At 40.5% G+C, this 14,034-nt stretch overlaps 1 protein-coding gene across 4 annotated transcripts in view; it reads right to left on the bottom strand.

The window, feature by feature from the left end:
• The window catches only part of itsn1 (intersectin 1 (SH3 domain protein)), a 47,249-nt gene extending 33,262 nt beyond the window's left edge, over positions 1-13,987 (bottom strand). For 3 of the 4 annotated variants that reach the window (XM_033651438.2, XM_033651446.2, XM_033651454.2), the window contains exons 1-13: positions 13,817-13,987; positions 6,896-6,954; positions 5,581-5,673; positions 4,785-4,848; positions 4,441-4,601; positions 3,639-3,824; positions 3,206-3,284; positions 2,785-2,885; positions 2,624-2,687; positions 2,388-2,525; positions 2,033-2,127; positions 568-707; positions 159-281 (exon numbers count right to left, since the gene is read on the bottom strand). In XM_033651438.2, coding sequence (XP_033507329.1) covers positions 159-281; positions 568-707; positions 2,033-2,127; positions 2,388-2,525; positions 2,624-2,687; positions 2,785-2,885; positions 3,206-3,284; positions 3,639-3,824; positions 4,441-4,601; positions 4,785-4,848; positions 5,581-5,673; positions 6,896-6,923 — 1,272 coding nt within the window. In that variant the 5' untranslated portion in view covers positions 6,924-6,954; positions 13,817-13,987. Of the gene's footprint in view, positions 1-158; positions 282-567; positions 708-2,032; positions 2,128-2,387; positions 2,526-2,623; positions 2,688-2,784; positions 2,886-3,205; positions 3,285-3,638; positions 3,825-4,440; positions 4,602-4,784; positions 4,849-5,580; positions 5,674-6,895; positions 6,955-10,765; positions 10,872-13,816 lie in introns of those variants that run through there. The other variant, XM_078160950.1, reaches the window with a different exon arrangement.
• Positions 13,988-14,034: the final 47 nt, after the last annotated feature.

Raw genomic sequence — 14,034 nt, 5'->3', positions numbered from 1 at the left:
GATTTAAAGATGGCAGTGAAAGGCCTCTAAGTTGTCTGGAGCAGATGTAATTACAAGCCTGCAGCAGTTAAATGTCGACTCAACCCTAACTCTTCAATTAAAATGTAGATACCTGGTAATCATTTTTGCCTCCTCCCCCCTTCCTGTCTTCTTCATACCTCTCTCCTCTCTATCTCTTTGCGCCTTTCCTCTTCCCTCTGCCTCTCCAGCTCTCTCTGTCTCTCCAGTTGTTTTTCTAGTTCGTGTTGTCGTCTCCTCTCCTGCTCCAGACGCTCACGCTCCTGAAAAACAAATGCACAAAAGTGAGCCGGCAGAGCAAACAGCTCTATTATTTGTTACAGGTCACCCCAATGCATTTTCATTTCCTCCTAGTTTCAACACTTGTCATAAAAGTAAATAATTCACTGATTTATTTCAAAGACATGGGGTTTTGTGGCTGCCACAATGAAAACACTGAGGCTATTATAAATGCAAATATTTTAGAGCCTTATACACAAGCCATTAGCCATGACCAATTCAAATTATAAGGGCTCACAGTGTGCACATGAGAAATTGATAAGAGTATACCTTTCTCTCCTGTTCCTCTCTTTCCAGGGCAGCCAGCCTCTCCTGCTCTTTCCTCTGCTGCTCCTGCAGAGCCTGACGTCTCTTCTCCAACTCCAGGTTTCCTCGCTCAAAGTTCTCCCTTTTCTTATCCTCAAACGTCACTATGGTGATACAAAGGGAGTAAATATAAACAACATGCAGTAGCTATGATTTCATATTTTTACAGATGGGATATATGATGCCATGTTTCTGGCCTCGCCTAAGCACTTAGAAGTGCACATTTACACTATTCTGTTTTATTTCAAACTGTCAATCTTTCACATGAATGTTAATGAAGAGTGGCTACAACATAGATTGAAATTAAAAAGCAAAGTGGACCACTGTTTGTGTGGCACTAAATCACACAGCCCCTCCAGGATGTTGCAATGTCACAATTGCAACAATCAGGGTTGGAAGTCCAGCCAACTGCTGGTAAAATATGCCAGCATTTGGCTGCTAGATTTGATTCACTCACCAGCCAAAAAAATCTATGGTAAGCTACTGAGTGGCTGGGAGATTTCTGAATCCACCAGCCACAGTGGCAGGTGGACAAAAAAGTTTATTTCCAACCCTGGCAACAATTAACACAACTTCAATCAATCCTTGTAAATTCTGCAAAACCTTGCAATTTTGTTAACTACACAAATGCAATTTTATCACTACAACTTTGCAGTTTCCCATGAGTTTTACTAATCATTCCACCTTGTATCTGGTTGAGAAGATGCAGACATGTGTGACAAAGTCTCACATGTACCAACCCAAATCACTGCAAAAGACCAAGCAAGGCAATTCTGTGATGTTGTGTACGAAAGCGAGGGTAAACAGTTCTGCACCATGTGCAATGTTGTGGTGAAACGCAACTGACATTGACAAATTCTTTTCTTCCATAAAACACACCCAGAGACTGGCACAAACGCATGGAAAACAGACAAGATAAATCACCATGACAGAGGCTGTATCCAGATCTATTGCATGTGCTGAAAGAATTAAGGTGAGTTAGATTAAACAGGCATGGTTACTAGCTATGTTGATGTAGTATGAATCACAAACTCAGAATAGTGCAATTTTATTCTCACTGGAACAAGTTGCCTTTGATTTTTCATGAATCAATTATTTTTGGCAATTTTCACTTGCTGCCACAATATCACTACAAAAGAACACCTAAAAACACTGCAACATACACTGCACTATTTTTAAAAAGCTACTGTGAAATCAAGCATTTCAGGCTGCAAAAAATCCTAAAACAGCCAGTGTAATCCTGGAGGGACTGATCAAAAGAGGCAGAAGAGTTTTGTGGTACGTAGGCAGCTGACAGATCACAGAAACACTTACAAAATTACTGACAAGTGTTTTAAAGAACCTAAATGCTGCGTGCAGATGGTGAAGCACCCTTGTTTATCAAAAACACAATAGGGTCTACTATGATGTAATGTGCAGGACCAATCACCTGGTAGTTTCTTGTCCTGGCTGCACTCCGCCTCCTCCTCTGCCTCCTCCTGGACACTCTTCTGGTCCGACTGAACACTGTCACTTCGCACACGCCTTTAAGACACACACATCGTCAAAACAATACAAATTATCAATACACATGGTCAGTATTGTCAGTAGACACATCTGGGAGACACATTTTATTACTTCTGTTAATGTTCACAATTCACAACGATGGATAAAACACATTTTGTAAAAACTGATAAATGCATTTCACTTCAATCTGACCTGAAACTTTATCGCAAACATCTGCTTTAAACTACAGCATAATATACTGCTGTCAGTTAATGTGGTATTTAAATCACAGTACTTACCTGAATGTGGGCGGGAGGTAATCTGGTGGTAACACAGGGGGTAGCGGTAACCCTGACATAGCCATATCTATGAGGTGCATGGCTAAGATAAACTCCTCGGCGGTCAGCTTTCCATCCTGGTCAATATCTGATAAACTCCTGTAGGAAAAAATGATGAAACAAATTAAGCATTTCAAGGACCAATGTCCTCTAAATATTTTGATTTTGATTAAACTGTTGAATTTCAATTTACTGACCATATTGTGGCCAGCTGGCCCTGAGGAAGACTGGACTGCATCAGGATAGTGCGAGCCTGGGGACCTGAGAGAAAGAAAAGTCCCCAAATACATTTAATGCTGTGGCAAACATGACAGAAATATCATCATAAATCATAACATGTCAGTCTGCGTGTGAGTACCTGTGAGGTGTCCACTCATCATCTTGTCATGGGAGTTAAAAAGCTGTCTGTACTTCAGCCTGGAGGACTGAGGAACGGCCCAATCAGGGGGGGGCTGAGCACTTGGATAAGTAAAAGAATACAAAGAACAGAAGGTAAGTTAAGTGACTTTACCAGCAGACCGAAAGCAAAAATAAGCACATAAAATGTAAGATCCACTATCAAATATACTGCCAAGCACCTTGAGTGGTTTAAGTGTGTATGCCTACGTTTATATCAACTTGATGCAAAAAGGACAAAAGCAAAATAAGTAACTAACAGCTTGTAAAGATATTGGCAGAAACTACACTAAAGATGTGACAATAATTCAGCTGAAATATTCTCACCGTAACAGATTATTACCAGGCAAAATGGTGGAAACATTTCTGATTATGTGACCTACCTAGCAGCGTCCAAGGACGACCCCTTCTGCAACTTTGCACTGGACCGATTAAATGAAGAGGACTTGTTGACAGAGGGAGCTGGTAGAGACAGAGAAGAGTACATTTTAGTTTGAGGCTGTGGTCAGACGCTGAGCATTTTAACCTAATATCAAACAGCATATACACAGCAGCGTTTAATTTCATGTCATCTTATTTCATTCCTTTATGGTGTGATATTAAATTCAGTCAGTCAGCAACAAATGCAAAGCTGCTATACCTGGTTCTAACTTCACTACAAAACAGTGACCTGCTACTTACTACTGTAAATATAAATGTGTAATTGATGTGTAAACAGAAGCTTAGGGCTGAGACCTTTGTCCACAACTACAGTTGCTACAGAAGCAAAGCAAACATTTCGACACACCGCCTTGCCGTGTTGTTACAGTGCCTTACCTGGGTGGGAGAAGCCTGAGATGGGCTGCATTATGCCTGTGGGGGGAGCTCCGTTGGCGATGGGCGGGGGTAGAGCAGGAGGGGCGGAAGAGACGAGTGGAGGAGACACTCCGACAGGGAGAGGTGGCAGGGGGAGCGGAGGCACACCTGGCAGAGGAGCTGCGATGGGGGGCATGGGGGGCATGCCTGGAGAAAAACAGATGTGCAGAGTATTTTTCAAAAGACGCATAAGAGATGAGTTTCTAGTGACGAATTAGAGATTTTATTCATACTAGTAAATGGGGCGTGAGAGCCACAGTGTAAGCTGAAGGAGAGGAACATTATGACTCTTTACTGTGTTTGCATTATAACGGTATTGATCAGTCTCAGAGGTGCAGCAGACTGAATGAGAGTGAGCAAGCATTTCCTGAATGACCTTTGGAAAACAAAAAAGTGACATAATCCTGATCAAATACATCTGCAGTGTTTTACCACCACCCCTTTTTTAGGGAACATGACATCAAAAAACCTTGCAGCTGTGACATGAACTGATAGCAAAAGACTACATCTCTGTAATTACATTAGACTGTGTGCAGTGTTTGTTCTCTATTAACCCAGTGCAGAATAAAAATTAGATTAAAATTATCACCGTTATTATTTAGTCTTACAATCAATCACCGCATAAACTTGCTAGTGAGGCAGATGTTTTTAGAAGTGTGATTTTATGAAACAAAATAAAGCAGGTTGACACAGAGCCAGCTGCCATAAATATTTAACAGTTATATCACATACACAGTCCATTGTGTGATTCTGTCTGTCTTACCAAAGCCACCCTGTGGGGGTAAAGTCAGTGGGGGTTGTTTCATACTGGGAGGGAGCGCGGGGGGTAGAGGGTGACCCTGGAGTTTCAATTTGATGAGTTTCATGGCGATGGAGAACTCGTGAATGTCCATACGACCATCGCTGTTCATATCAGCCAGAGCCCTTAAAAGGTACACAGAGATAAAAGTTAAAAGACTGATGTATTGCTACACAAAAAACTGTAGTTGCAAATTGTGTGAACAGACTTTAATACTAAACATAATGTCATTATCGCGTGAGTTTCAAATTAATACAATGATTGATAGTCTGTGAGTTATTAAAAAAATTCCTGGCTATGTGACTCACCAGATTTGGGCCAGGATGGGAGGGGGCAGCCCTGATTGAAGGAAGAAGTTCCTGGCTTGGTCGCCTTGACAGACAAAGAGAAGCAGGATGTGAGATCACAGGACAAATCCAAAAAGAAAGGCCACTTTTGACCACATGGAGAAAGCCAAAGCCCATTTCAAAACAGATAAATACTGGATCTCATTTTTAGCTCTTTGGACACTGACAGAAATACAAAATGTATAAAATATTGCACTTTCTCTGAGGCGACACAACAACAAACAATTCCTAGGTTTGTTTAGGTTCGAGACTGTCGGTTATACAAAACAAGCAATTGGAAGATATGTAACAACAACGTACTCTGGAAAATTGGGGTTAGATTCTATACACCAAACAAATATTCGAGAAAATAGTTGGTAGATTGAACAATCATTAACAAAAGAATAATTGGTCAGCTTTTATTTTCACTTTCACTGATGAGGATTTTTACAAACAGCATCCGACAATCCTGCATCGTATACCAATAATGGATTTGTTAAATGATTGATAGAAAACAATTTAACCCATGAGGCACATTATAATTTGAGATCACTATGTAACATAAAATATAACTTTTGGTTCTACTTTCAAATGTTTTTTTCTCATTCAAATGTAGTTTTCTTCATCCAGTTTCTGCTTTCTACAGCACACATCCAAGCACTGAGGACCTGAAATGACACTGCCTTTGTTCATGTCCTCATCTCGCCTCACCCTTACCCTGTAAAAGTGTGTGTGGAGTGTGGGCGAGATACAGAGACAGAGGGAGGGAGACTGTTACCTGTGATGTAACCCCCGGCAGTCGGAGAGAGGCTGAGAAACTGCTGATCATGTTTGGCTCTCTCATCCACTGAGATCAGAAACACATCTGGACCTAACCCACAAAAGCAACAAACACACACACACACACACAGAGAAAGAGGGAGAAAAGAGAAGCATGAGAAGAATGTGTTAGTCGTGAGTTTCAGTTCCTGTAAGAGGATTCCCGTTAAGTGACACTTAAGAAAGACTGTCAACTCAGACACTGATGAGGAAAGAAAAACGGATGAATGGATGAGGGACTGAGAGTCAGAGGCCACTGTCTTTCCTTAGAAAACTGAATACATGGCAAGTTCGTCCATGAGTCAGTAACGTTAATCTAACAGACTCATCACTAGCTGACAGGGATGATTCAGTGGTCTTTCTCAATAATTAGCTGGTCTTGTCGCCTCTCTGCTTTTCTAATAGCCCAGTATTTCCTTTAACTCCCTTTGTTAGCAGTTGTTGAGAAGGATGCTTATTCTTTCCATATGTAGCCTGGATTTTTCTGCCACAACGTTTTAAATAACAAAATGCAGAAAAATCCCATCAACGTAAATTCTGTCTACACCTGTCCAATACTTCACATTGGAAGTATCTATATTTTTGATATGACACATATGCAGTTATGCCATCATTCAGCCTCAGTTGTTTCTAGATGAATGTCTCCCTTTGAGTACCACTGCTTAACAATGGTTTGAGTGGCTAGTCCTCATTCAGCACAGAGTCAAGTGTGCAATATGCTCTATCTAACAGTTACAAATCTGCCTATTGTCTGACAAATCTCACAATGTGTGGTTTTTAAGCATTTGGAGTCAGTTGGCCTTTGTTCTGTCTGTCTGTCTGCCTCCAGTCTCTCACTGACAGAACTGACCACAGATTTCACTCTGAGGTTATTTTGATAGCTGTCTTATCTGCTAATATGTCCCTGTGTATGCCTTTTTTTAAGACTACTGGTTTAGTGGCACTATACTTTTTATATTGCAATGTTGCAGCTACGTCCTGTTGTCACGTGACTTTATTCTGCCTCTCCCTGAAGTAACTCATTGTGCTTTACAATTAGATTGATAAATGATCTTGGGGGGATTCTAGGACTGGTTATGGAAATGGAAAGTGGATTCGTGAGAAGGTGTGTCTCGTCTTCTAATGCACTGATGGAATACTGTGGTGGATTAATGGAGCAATGTGCTGCCATCTTACACTTGACTCTTAGCCGTCAACTCTGAGAGGAAAATATAAACATCGACTTTCCACATTTCATGCCAGTTATACACACACACACACACACACATACTGACCTGTGAATGTGGTGGGGAACTGTGCCATGGTTCACTCAGTCTTCTGCACTACACAACACCTGAAACAACACATGAAGAAACAGAGATGAAGTGTTTATCTGATCTTTGTCATTGAATATTTAACTGCTCAATAATGCAGCAATATAACAAATAATTTAGTAATACAACCACGTCACATTAAAAACATTTCACTGGTGAACCGAAGAGAAGCTTTCATGGTGAAGGGAGTAGCTTCAGTCACCAGTGTCAGCAGCAATCCAACTAGATGCTTAACAGCATCTTAAAAAGACCAAATAATGTCTGGTCACCTGCCAGAGGTGCTGATACAGTAGACAAACTCAATGAGAGGAAACGATTTTCCAGCGCGAGTCTGGAGTTAATTTCCCACTCTGCTGTCCTTTGATGCTGAAGTAGTGATTTCCAGTTGCTCAGTGAGCCATTATATTTCCTGTGCATTAAAGCACTGTGCTGATGCAATGACGGATCACAAAGCAAATAAAAACAGTATTTCTCAATAAGGAAAATAGCATGTTTTAGATTAGTCTCCACGAAAAAATGCTAAAAGAGCTCTGCATCAGTCTGCTGTTGTCATCTGGTATTCAGGCTAGTCCCAATCCACAGGGGACTGGACTGTGTCTGCCGTGCTGGTGCAAGTCAACAGGGCAGCGAACCTTTATTTATGCAGGGCAGGCTGCCTGAGCATACTTGCTTGTTTTCAAAACCACTCTGCTTCACACTCACTCATTTACACACACTCTCACTTGGGAGCTGACCACAGTGAACACCAGTTTTCTACAGCTGGTCCGTAAAAAAGCCCCACTGGATTATTTTTAAAGTCAGTGTTTCTTTCAGGCAATACGAACTGGAAACTGATAACTAAAAGACATGATAAAACAAGAAATTTGTGATGGAGGGTGGTGTTTACTGGGACAATCATCTATATAGACAGAACAACCCCCCACCTGAGGAAATGTTACTGCAAACTCAGCAATGTAGCTGCTATAATAAAAAAAGGAAGTCCTGAGGGACAGATTTTAACGTACTTTTAAAATAATCTACTCTTGTGATTAGAGTAAGACTTTAAGGCTCAAAACATATTTTTCAAGGTTTATCTTTGGAAAACATTTTAATCTGTTTATATATAAAACAGTGCCTTACACCCGCACAATAACACACCATATATGTGTCTGTATATAACATACCTCTGCCCTAGTCGAGGTATGTTAATCAGATCCAGACCTGCCTCCCTCCCCTGTATCCCTGTGGCCAGCAGACAACCCATAATAATAATCTGACACACATTGCAACAGGCAAGGACTTAGCGAGAGTGTGTGAGTGGATGTGTGGGTTGCTGACTTCTTCCCCCTGGTGTGATGTAAATAAAAAACTCTGGTTTTCCTACCAGGAGATACAGAGAAACCCAGTTAAAGGGTCAGTTTAATGAGGTTCTAAGAAATCCACTTCAGAGACTTTTGCCACCCCCATATTATAATGGAGGTGGGTGGAATTTAGTTCACAGCGATCACAAAACTCAACTGCAACGTCTCTTTGCAGCGACAGTCACTCAGACATTGCTGTGGACATTTTCACTGGGACTATTTCTTGGCTTGGCCTACTGAAGGGTGTAGTGGTGTGTGTGTGTGTGTGTGTGTGTGTGTGTGTGTGTGTGTGTGTGTGTGTGTGTGTGTGTCCCATTATCATCAGAGTGGGAGGACAAAGTAACCAGCTTAACTAGGTCAGGCGAACAAAGCCCACCCTACACAAACACACACACAGACACACACACTTTCACGGCTGCCACTGAGAAAATACTGAAGCAGTTGAGCAACTACAGTAGATTTTTCTTCTGCTTTTACTGGAGACGGGAACAATCAAACTGCTGGTTAAACTTTCCTTTTTGTTTTATTTTGTCAAATTCTGAAGTATCTAAATCAATTCTTTTCATTTCACACAAGAGATAGTGAAACTCCAGAGGCACCAAAAAAGCATGTCAATTAAGTGAGAATATGATCTGAACTGACAACTGAAAAATTACCCTGAAACTTAAGAGTTTATGGCATTACAAGGCTCAGCTATTTCTTTTTTAAATAGCCGCATAAAACACTGTTATCCTTTGGTAAAGTTAGAGGCATTGAAACAAGAATGATGCTTATGTATTATGCTACCAAAATCTAGTGAGATATCAGGATGCCAAAACTCTGACCAGCAAAGCTTGTAAATCAAAGTGACTTCTGTTTACGAACACCAGTTACCACAATACCTCAAAGCTAACTCGTGGCAAGAATGATCACACCCTTTGGGACACGAGTAAAACTGTAGAAGTAGCCAGGAAAATCTGAGCAAAAAAAGATATGAAATCATGCTGCAAACAGAATTCACTGGATCGTGTCCACCACATGGCAATTCGTTTAATTTGCTGATCTTTTCCAAGTATTCTGTTTTAATTATGCAAATATCTGTCTTTGATCAGACTGAAAGTTGGCAGAAATTATAAATCCAGCAGCAAACTCATTTAAAACCTTAATTAATAAAAGTCAACTGCTTTTAGATTTGAATGTTTTAGTTGCAGCCATCGCGCATCTGTTTCCTTTGTCATCAGTGCATGTTGGAGGGCTTTATGCTCTGTTCTCCTTGTGTACATGTACTGTATTTGTAGGATTAGTCTGTATAATTAGAGCATTGGGATGTAACTGGAGTGTTGGTCTGTTATCAAGGCTTGCGGCAGATGCCCATTTAAGCCTCCCCTCGCACACACTCACATTAAAGGCTGCTTCAGAACATGATACAGATTAGGTTTCAGACTCTCTTCTCTCTTTGTCCCTCCCCCTTATTTTTCTGCTGACCCCCACTAGCATTCCCCCTTTCCCTTCTTTCATGAATGAATTCGGGACAACTGCATACCAAGTGATGCTCTGTACAACAGATACTGCAATGCTACATACATTAAGAAAATACACATTATTCTTACATTCTTTCATTACTTACTCTATATGTGATTCCTATTTTAGCCAAGTGGTCTTGTCTGCTTCTAGTGATTCTCTCTGTGCATCTGTGAACAAGTTCCTCTAAGTCAGAGTAGTTTGAAAATACTAGGAAAAAATACTACAACATGGGACGTTCATAGTAAGACAATGGCAAGAATGATTCTTAGATGCAGTGTGAGTCGCTCTTGAAAGATTTAGCATCAATATACAAAACTCAATTTGCACATTTTCAGCTGGAGTTGAAGGCAAAACAACTTGTTGATGCCAAACAGACAATCCTCAAGCAACAAGCAACATACTGTTACAGAGGCACTTGGCCCAAACAGCAATATTAATGACAATTACAACTCTTATGGCCTTAATTCAAAATCTCTTCATCCACTGCCTTGACAGAGAAAAGCATTTCTGCCACACCCACTGTGGCCTTACTGTACATATCAACATGACATCATGTTAATTGCGTTAGGCCTGCTGTCTACAGGAATAAGAAAAAGGCAATAGCAAACATCAAAATGGGCCCAGAAATGCGGGACACATCACAACTGTTGATTTAGTTCACTGTGCTGACTAAAATCCTCAGTCTTCAGTCACATGATTCCCCATCGTTTTAGTCCAAAGTAGAGCAGAAATAATAATCAATTTGTTGTTTAATAGAAAATGAATGACTTACTGATTTACAGTAAAATGAGAAGATTTTCTTGTTGGTTCCACCATTTAATATCACTGCAAATTAGACTTTTAAAAATGTAAAGAAAATTTCCCTTGTGATTGCCGACAATTCTGAGTGACGTTCTCCATTATTCTTACCCTTTTTTTTGACTCAACTATCAATGGATTAAATGGAAAAAACATCAGAGGTCTGACTGATAATTAAATTAAGCCCTACCTTCAAGAATTTGCTGACTTCATCTTCGGTAGATGGTTAATAATGGTTTGGCTAACCGCAGCCTCTTTATATCAGCATTGACACACAACACACAACCACACACACCCCACAGTCCCCCTCTTTCTCATCTACACACTAAAGAAACACTGAGTCTCAGCACACCCCCGGACACTGACGATAAGCCCTATGTCTCTCTCGAAACACATTCTTATCACTCTGTTGTCAAGTGGTGAGGCATGAGAGGTGACAGGACACTCACCCAGCTCCTCCCTCTTGTATCACTCCATCCTTCCCTCATGGCTCTCTCCAGCCTTCCCAGCTGGCTAACATTAACACTATCAAAATGTAAAAACTGACAGCAGGACCAAAATGCCTTGGATGGTAACAGGTTTAACTGAAGTACAACACTGCGATGCTTTAGTGTTCTTGCTTATACTACAAGGAAAATGTCAATACAACATAAATTCACCATGTCACTTCTTGTTTAACTTTGTAGTAAAATGATGTAATCATGGTATAAAAACAAAAGACTCTTAAACTGAACAGTCAGGGCAGGTCACTTCATTATCCCAAAAGATTATATTAAGTGCTGCTGACCCCTGATTCTTGGGAAAAGGAAACGTCCTTTAACAGTCAGCACAATGTAAAATTAAATGATGGAAGAATACTGCACCGCCTTTACAAATACACTGTTAACATCAGATTAGCTGTGAGTTGCTCTACTAAAGCAAAATGTGAAAACACCTGTGAGTATGTCTGTGCAGGAGCGTTAAGGCCATGTGCCCCTTACATTAGGTTACCAAATGGTATTCCTTGCCAGATGGCATGACTGGCTTTTATATTAGAGGGATATTAGAGCGTAATATCGATTTAAAAATAGGTGGCTGCCTGACCCATCTGGCTAATTTATCCTCATTTAAAATGTTTCACCGCTTTTTCATTGCTGATGGAAATTATTATGAATTCTGTCCTTTGAAGCTGTTGGACTTAAATGAAAGAAACACTATGCTGAATACAGTCCTGGGATAATGAATTGTATTATGTGGCTGTGATTTATACGTTGTTTGAAGCTAGAACACAAAGGCACCATCCTGAACACAGCTGAACTCTGCTGAAAAGTTTAGTGCTCACAGGTAAACTTTTGAACTTTCTAAATACGACTGTGGGTGATAATGTTAGAAATGTGGATTTCTCAGCAAACCAGGAACTCTGAGACATAAAACATCACTCATAAGAGAAATTAAAAGCTTAATTAATGAAATTGGTGTGTTTTCCTGTAAGCATGAAATATACAAACAGTGCCAGATGTGTACCTCTAACTGAGCTATATGAACATAAGATGATGTATGAGATTTGTCACACACTTACATTGCAAACTTCATAAGTTCTTCCACCTATACAACTCTTCATATAAATTAAGTAGAATCTGTGAAGCAATAAAAGTTGACGAGGCTGCAAGGCACATAGAGAAGACCACGTACAAATCACAGATCGCACACACTGCCCAGCTCCTACCTATATCCAAAATCATGGTAATGCACCCCACACATAAACGTTATGACCTATTCTATCTCCTTTAGTCAGTATTACAGAAATGGTGCAAATTATTGTCACTGGTAATTATCTGATAATGATAATTTATAACCACAACTTTTGATGAAACTTTAGACTACCCTGCAAACTTCTGACTGGTATTGGTCTGTTGGAAAAATCAAACTGATATAAATGTAAAAAAATGCCTGTAGATACCAAGAAATTCTTTTCAAAATTATAGAAAACAAAAGCATTTAATGTTGACATTTAAGATTGTTCAGTCACAGAATGGTTGCAACTTTTGCTTGATTAAACAACTGAAGCCATTAATCCCTTATGAAATTGACGCAAATTAATTTCCCCTCCACTGACTAATTGATTAATCAGTGAATTGTTTCAGCTCTAATCTAGGCAAACCCTTTGCAGAATGAAGGGCGGGTCAGCAACGCTGCATTTTGCCAGTCTCCTGCAGAACACCTGCTATTGTTAGCAGGGGTGGGTGTGTTATCCACAGGAGGTGCTCATGACAAACAACAAACGGACACTGCAGGCAAATGTGTCTTTGCCCTTTACAACCAAGTTTTCAAAGTACATAAGACATAGATAGGAATCAATAATCATGCTGGATCAAAGCATCATTGAGTATTTTAATCCACATGGTAGTCAAAATTTTGGACATGGTGCTTTCATCTGCAAGTCTCCCACCTTTAGGAGGATCTGTCAGCATCCGCGTTACCATAGAAACTAGTTCTAGCTGATCCAGCTTGGTAAGCCAATCAAGGTCAATAAAACGCTGATGTTACATATCAATTAATGAAGGATGACTGTGTTTACTTTTCTGGAAACAGCGTTTATTGTAAGAGGTTTGTTAGTTTATCTTCACTTCCTGCATTATTTCCGCGGACTCGTCTATGTTAACGTGCTTCGCCCAACGACCCAAAGCATGCTTAGCAGATACAGTAACAAAATACACAGAGGGCTGTTATGACTGGACAGTTAGCCAGATGGCCAGCTGTGACCAACATCAGGTTTAACGTTAGCAAATGCTAGGCTAACAGAGAAAACCTCCACCCATGAAAGTCACTGCCTGCCCCAGCACTGTCGGCAACCTTGTTGATTCATCATTTTTCTCTCAACTGACCCGGCTACTAGCAAAGCTAAGGTTAACCTCAAGTAACACCCGTTAATGTTAACGTTAGGTCACAGGCTGGCAGTGTAGATGCAGTGATTTAACGTTAGCAAACTAGCTAACTGTTAGTAGCAGCTGGATGGCATCGTCTTCTTATTTTTGTTGCTCTGGTCTTGTTTTACAACCCAATATCAGACACCTTCTAAACAGGTTAATATCACAGCTGAAGGTTGACATTAGCAAGCTACACCGGGTAAAAAAGACCAACTAGCCGCGCTAACGTCTATACAGTATCACTGCAGCTAGCAAGTAAGCTAACCAGTGAGAAGCTAACGTCAGCCCGCTCAGGGACATTCTTCCACACCACACATACTACACTCTGCCCTTACCTCATAGTTCAGTTTCCATCGTGAAATACCGGATAAAGTAGCTCGTTGCGTGTTTATGTAACCATATAATGCGGTATCTCCTTCCAAAATGTGCTGTTTTATCACCAAAACCCTTTCCGGTGATTCTCCCGTGGTTCCGAAATCCCGACCGACTGAGGTACAGCTGGAAAATGGGGTAACGCTTCTGACATATCGCGATACGTGATAGTTAACATAAG

The sequence above is a fragment of the Epinephelus lanceolatus genome, chromosome 17 (assembly GCF_041903045.1).
Source record: "Epinephelus lanceolatus isolate andai-2023 chromosome 17, ASM4190304v1, whole genome shotgun sequence".
In the NCBI taxonomy this organism is placed as follows: Eukaryota; Metazoa; Chordata; class Actinopteri; order Perciformes; family Serranidae; genus Epinephelus; species Epinephelus lanceolatus.
This window is presented reverse-complemented; position numbering and strand designations above follow the sequence as displayed.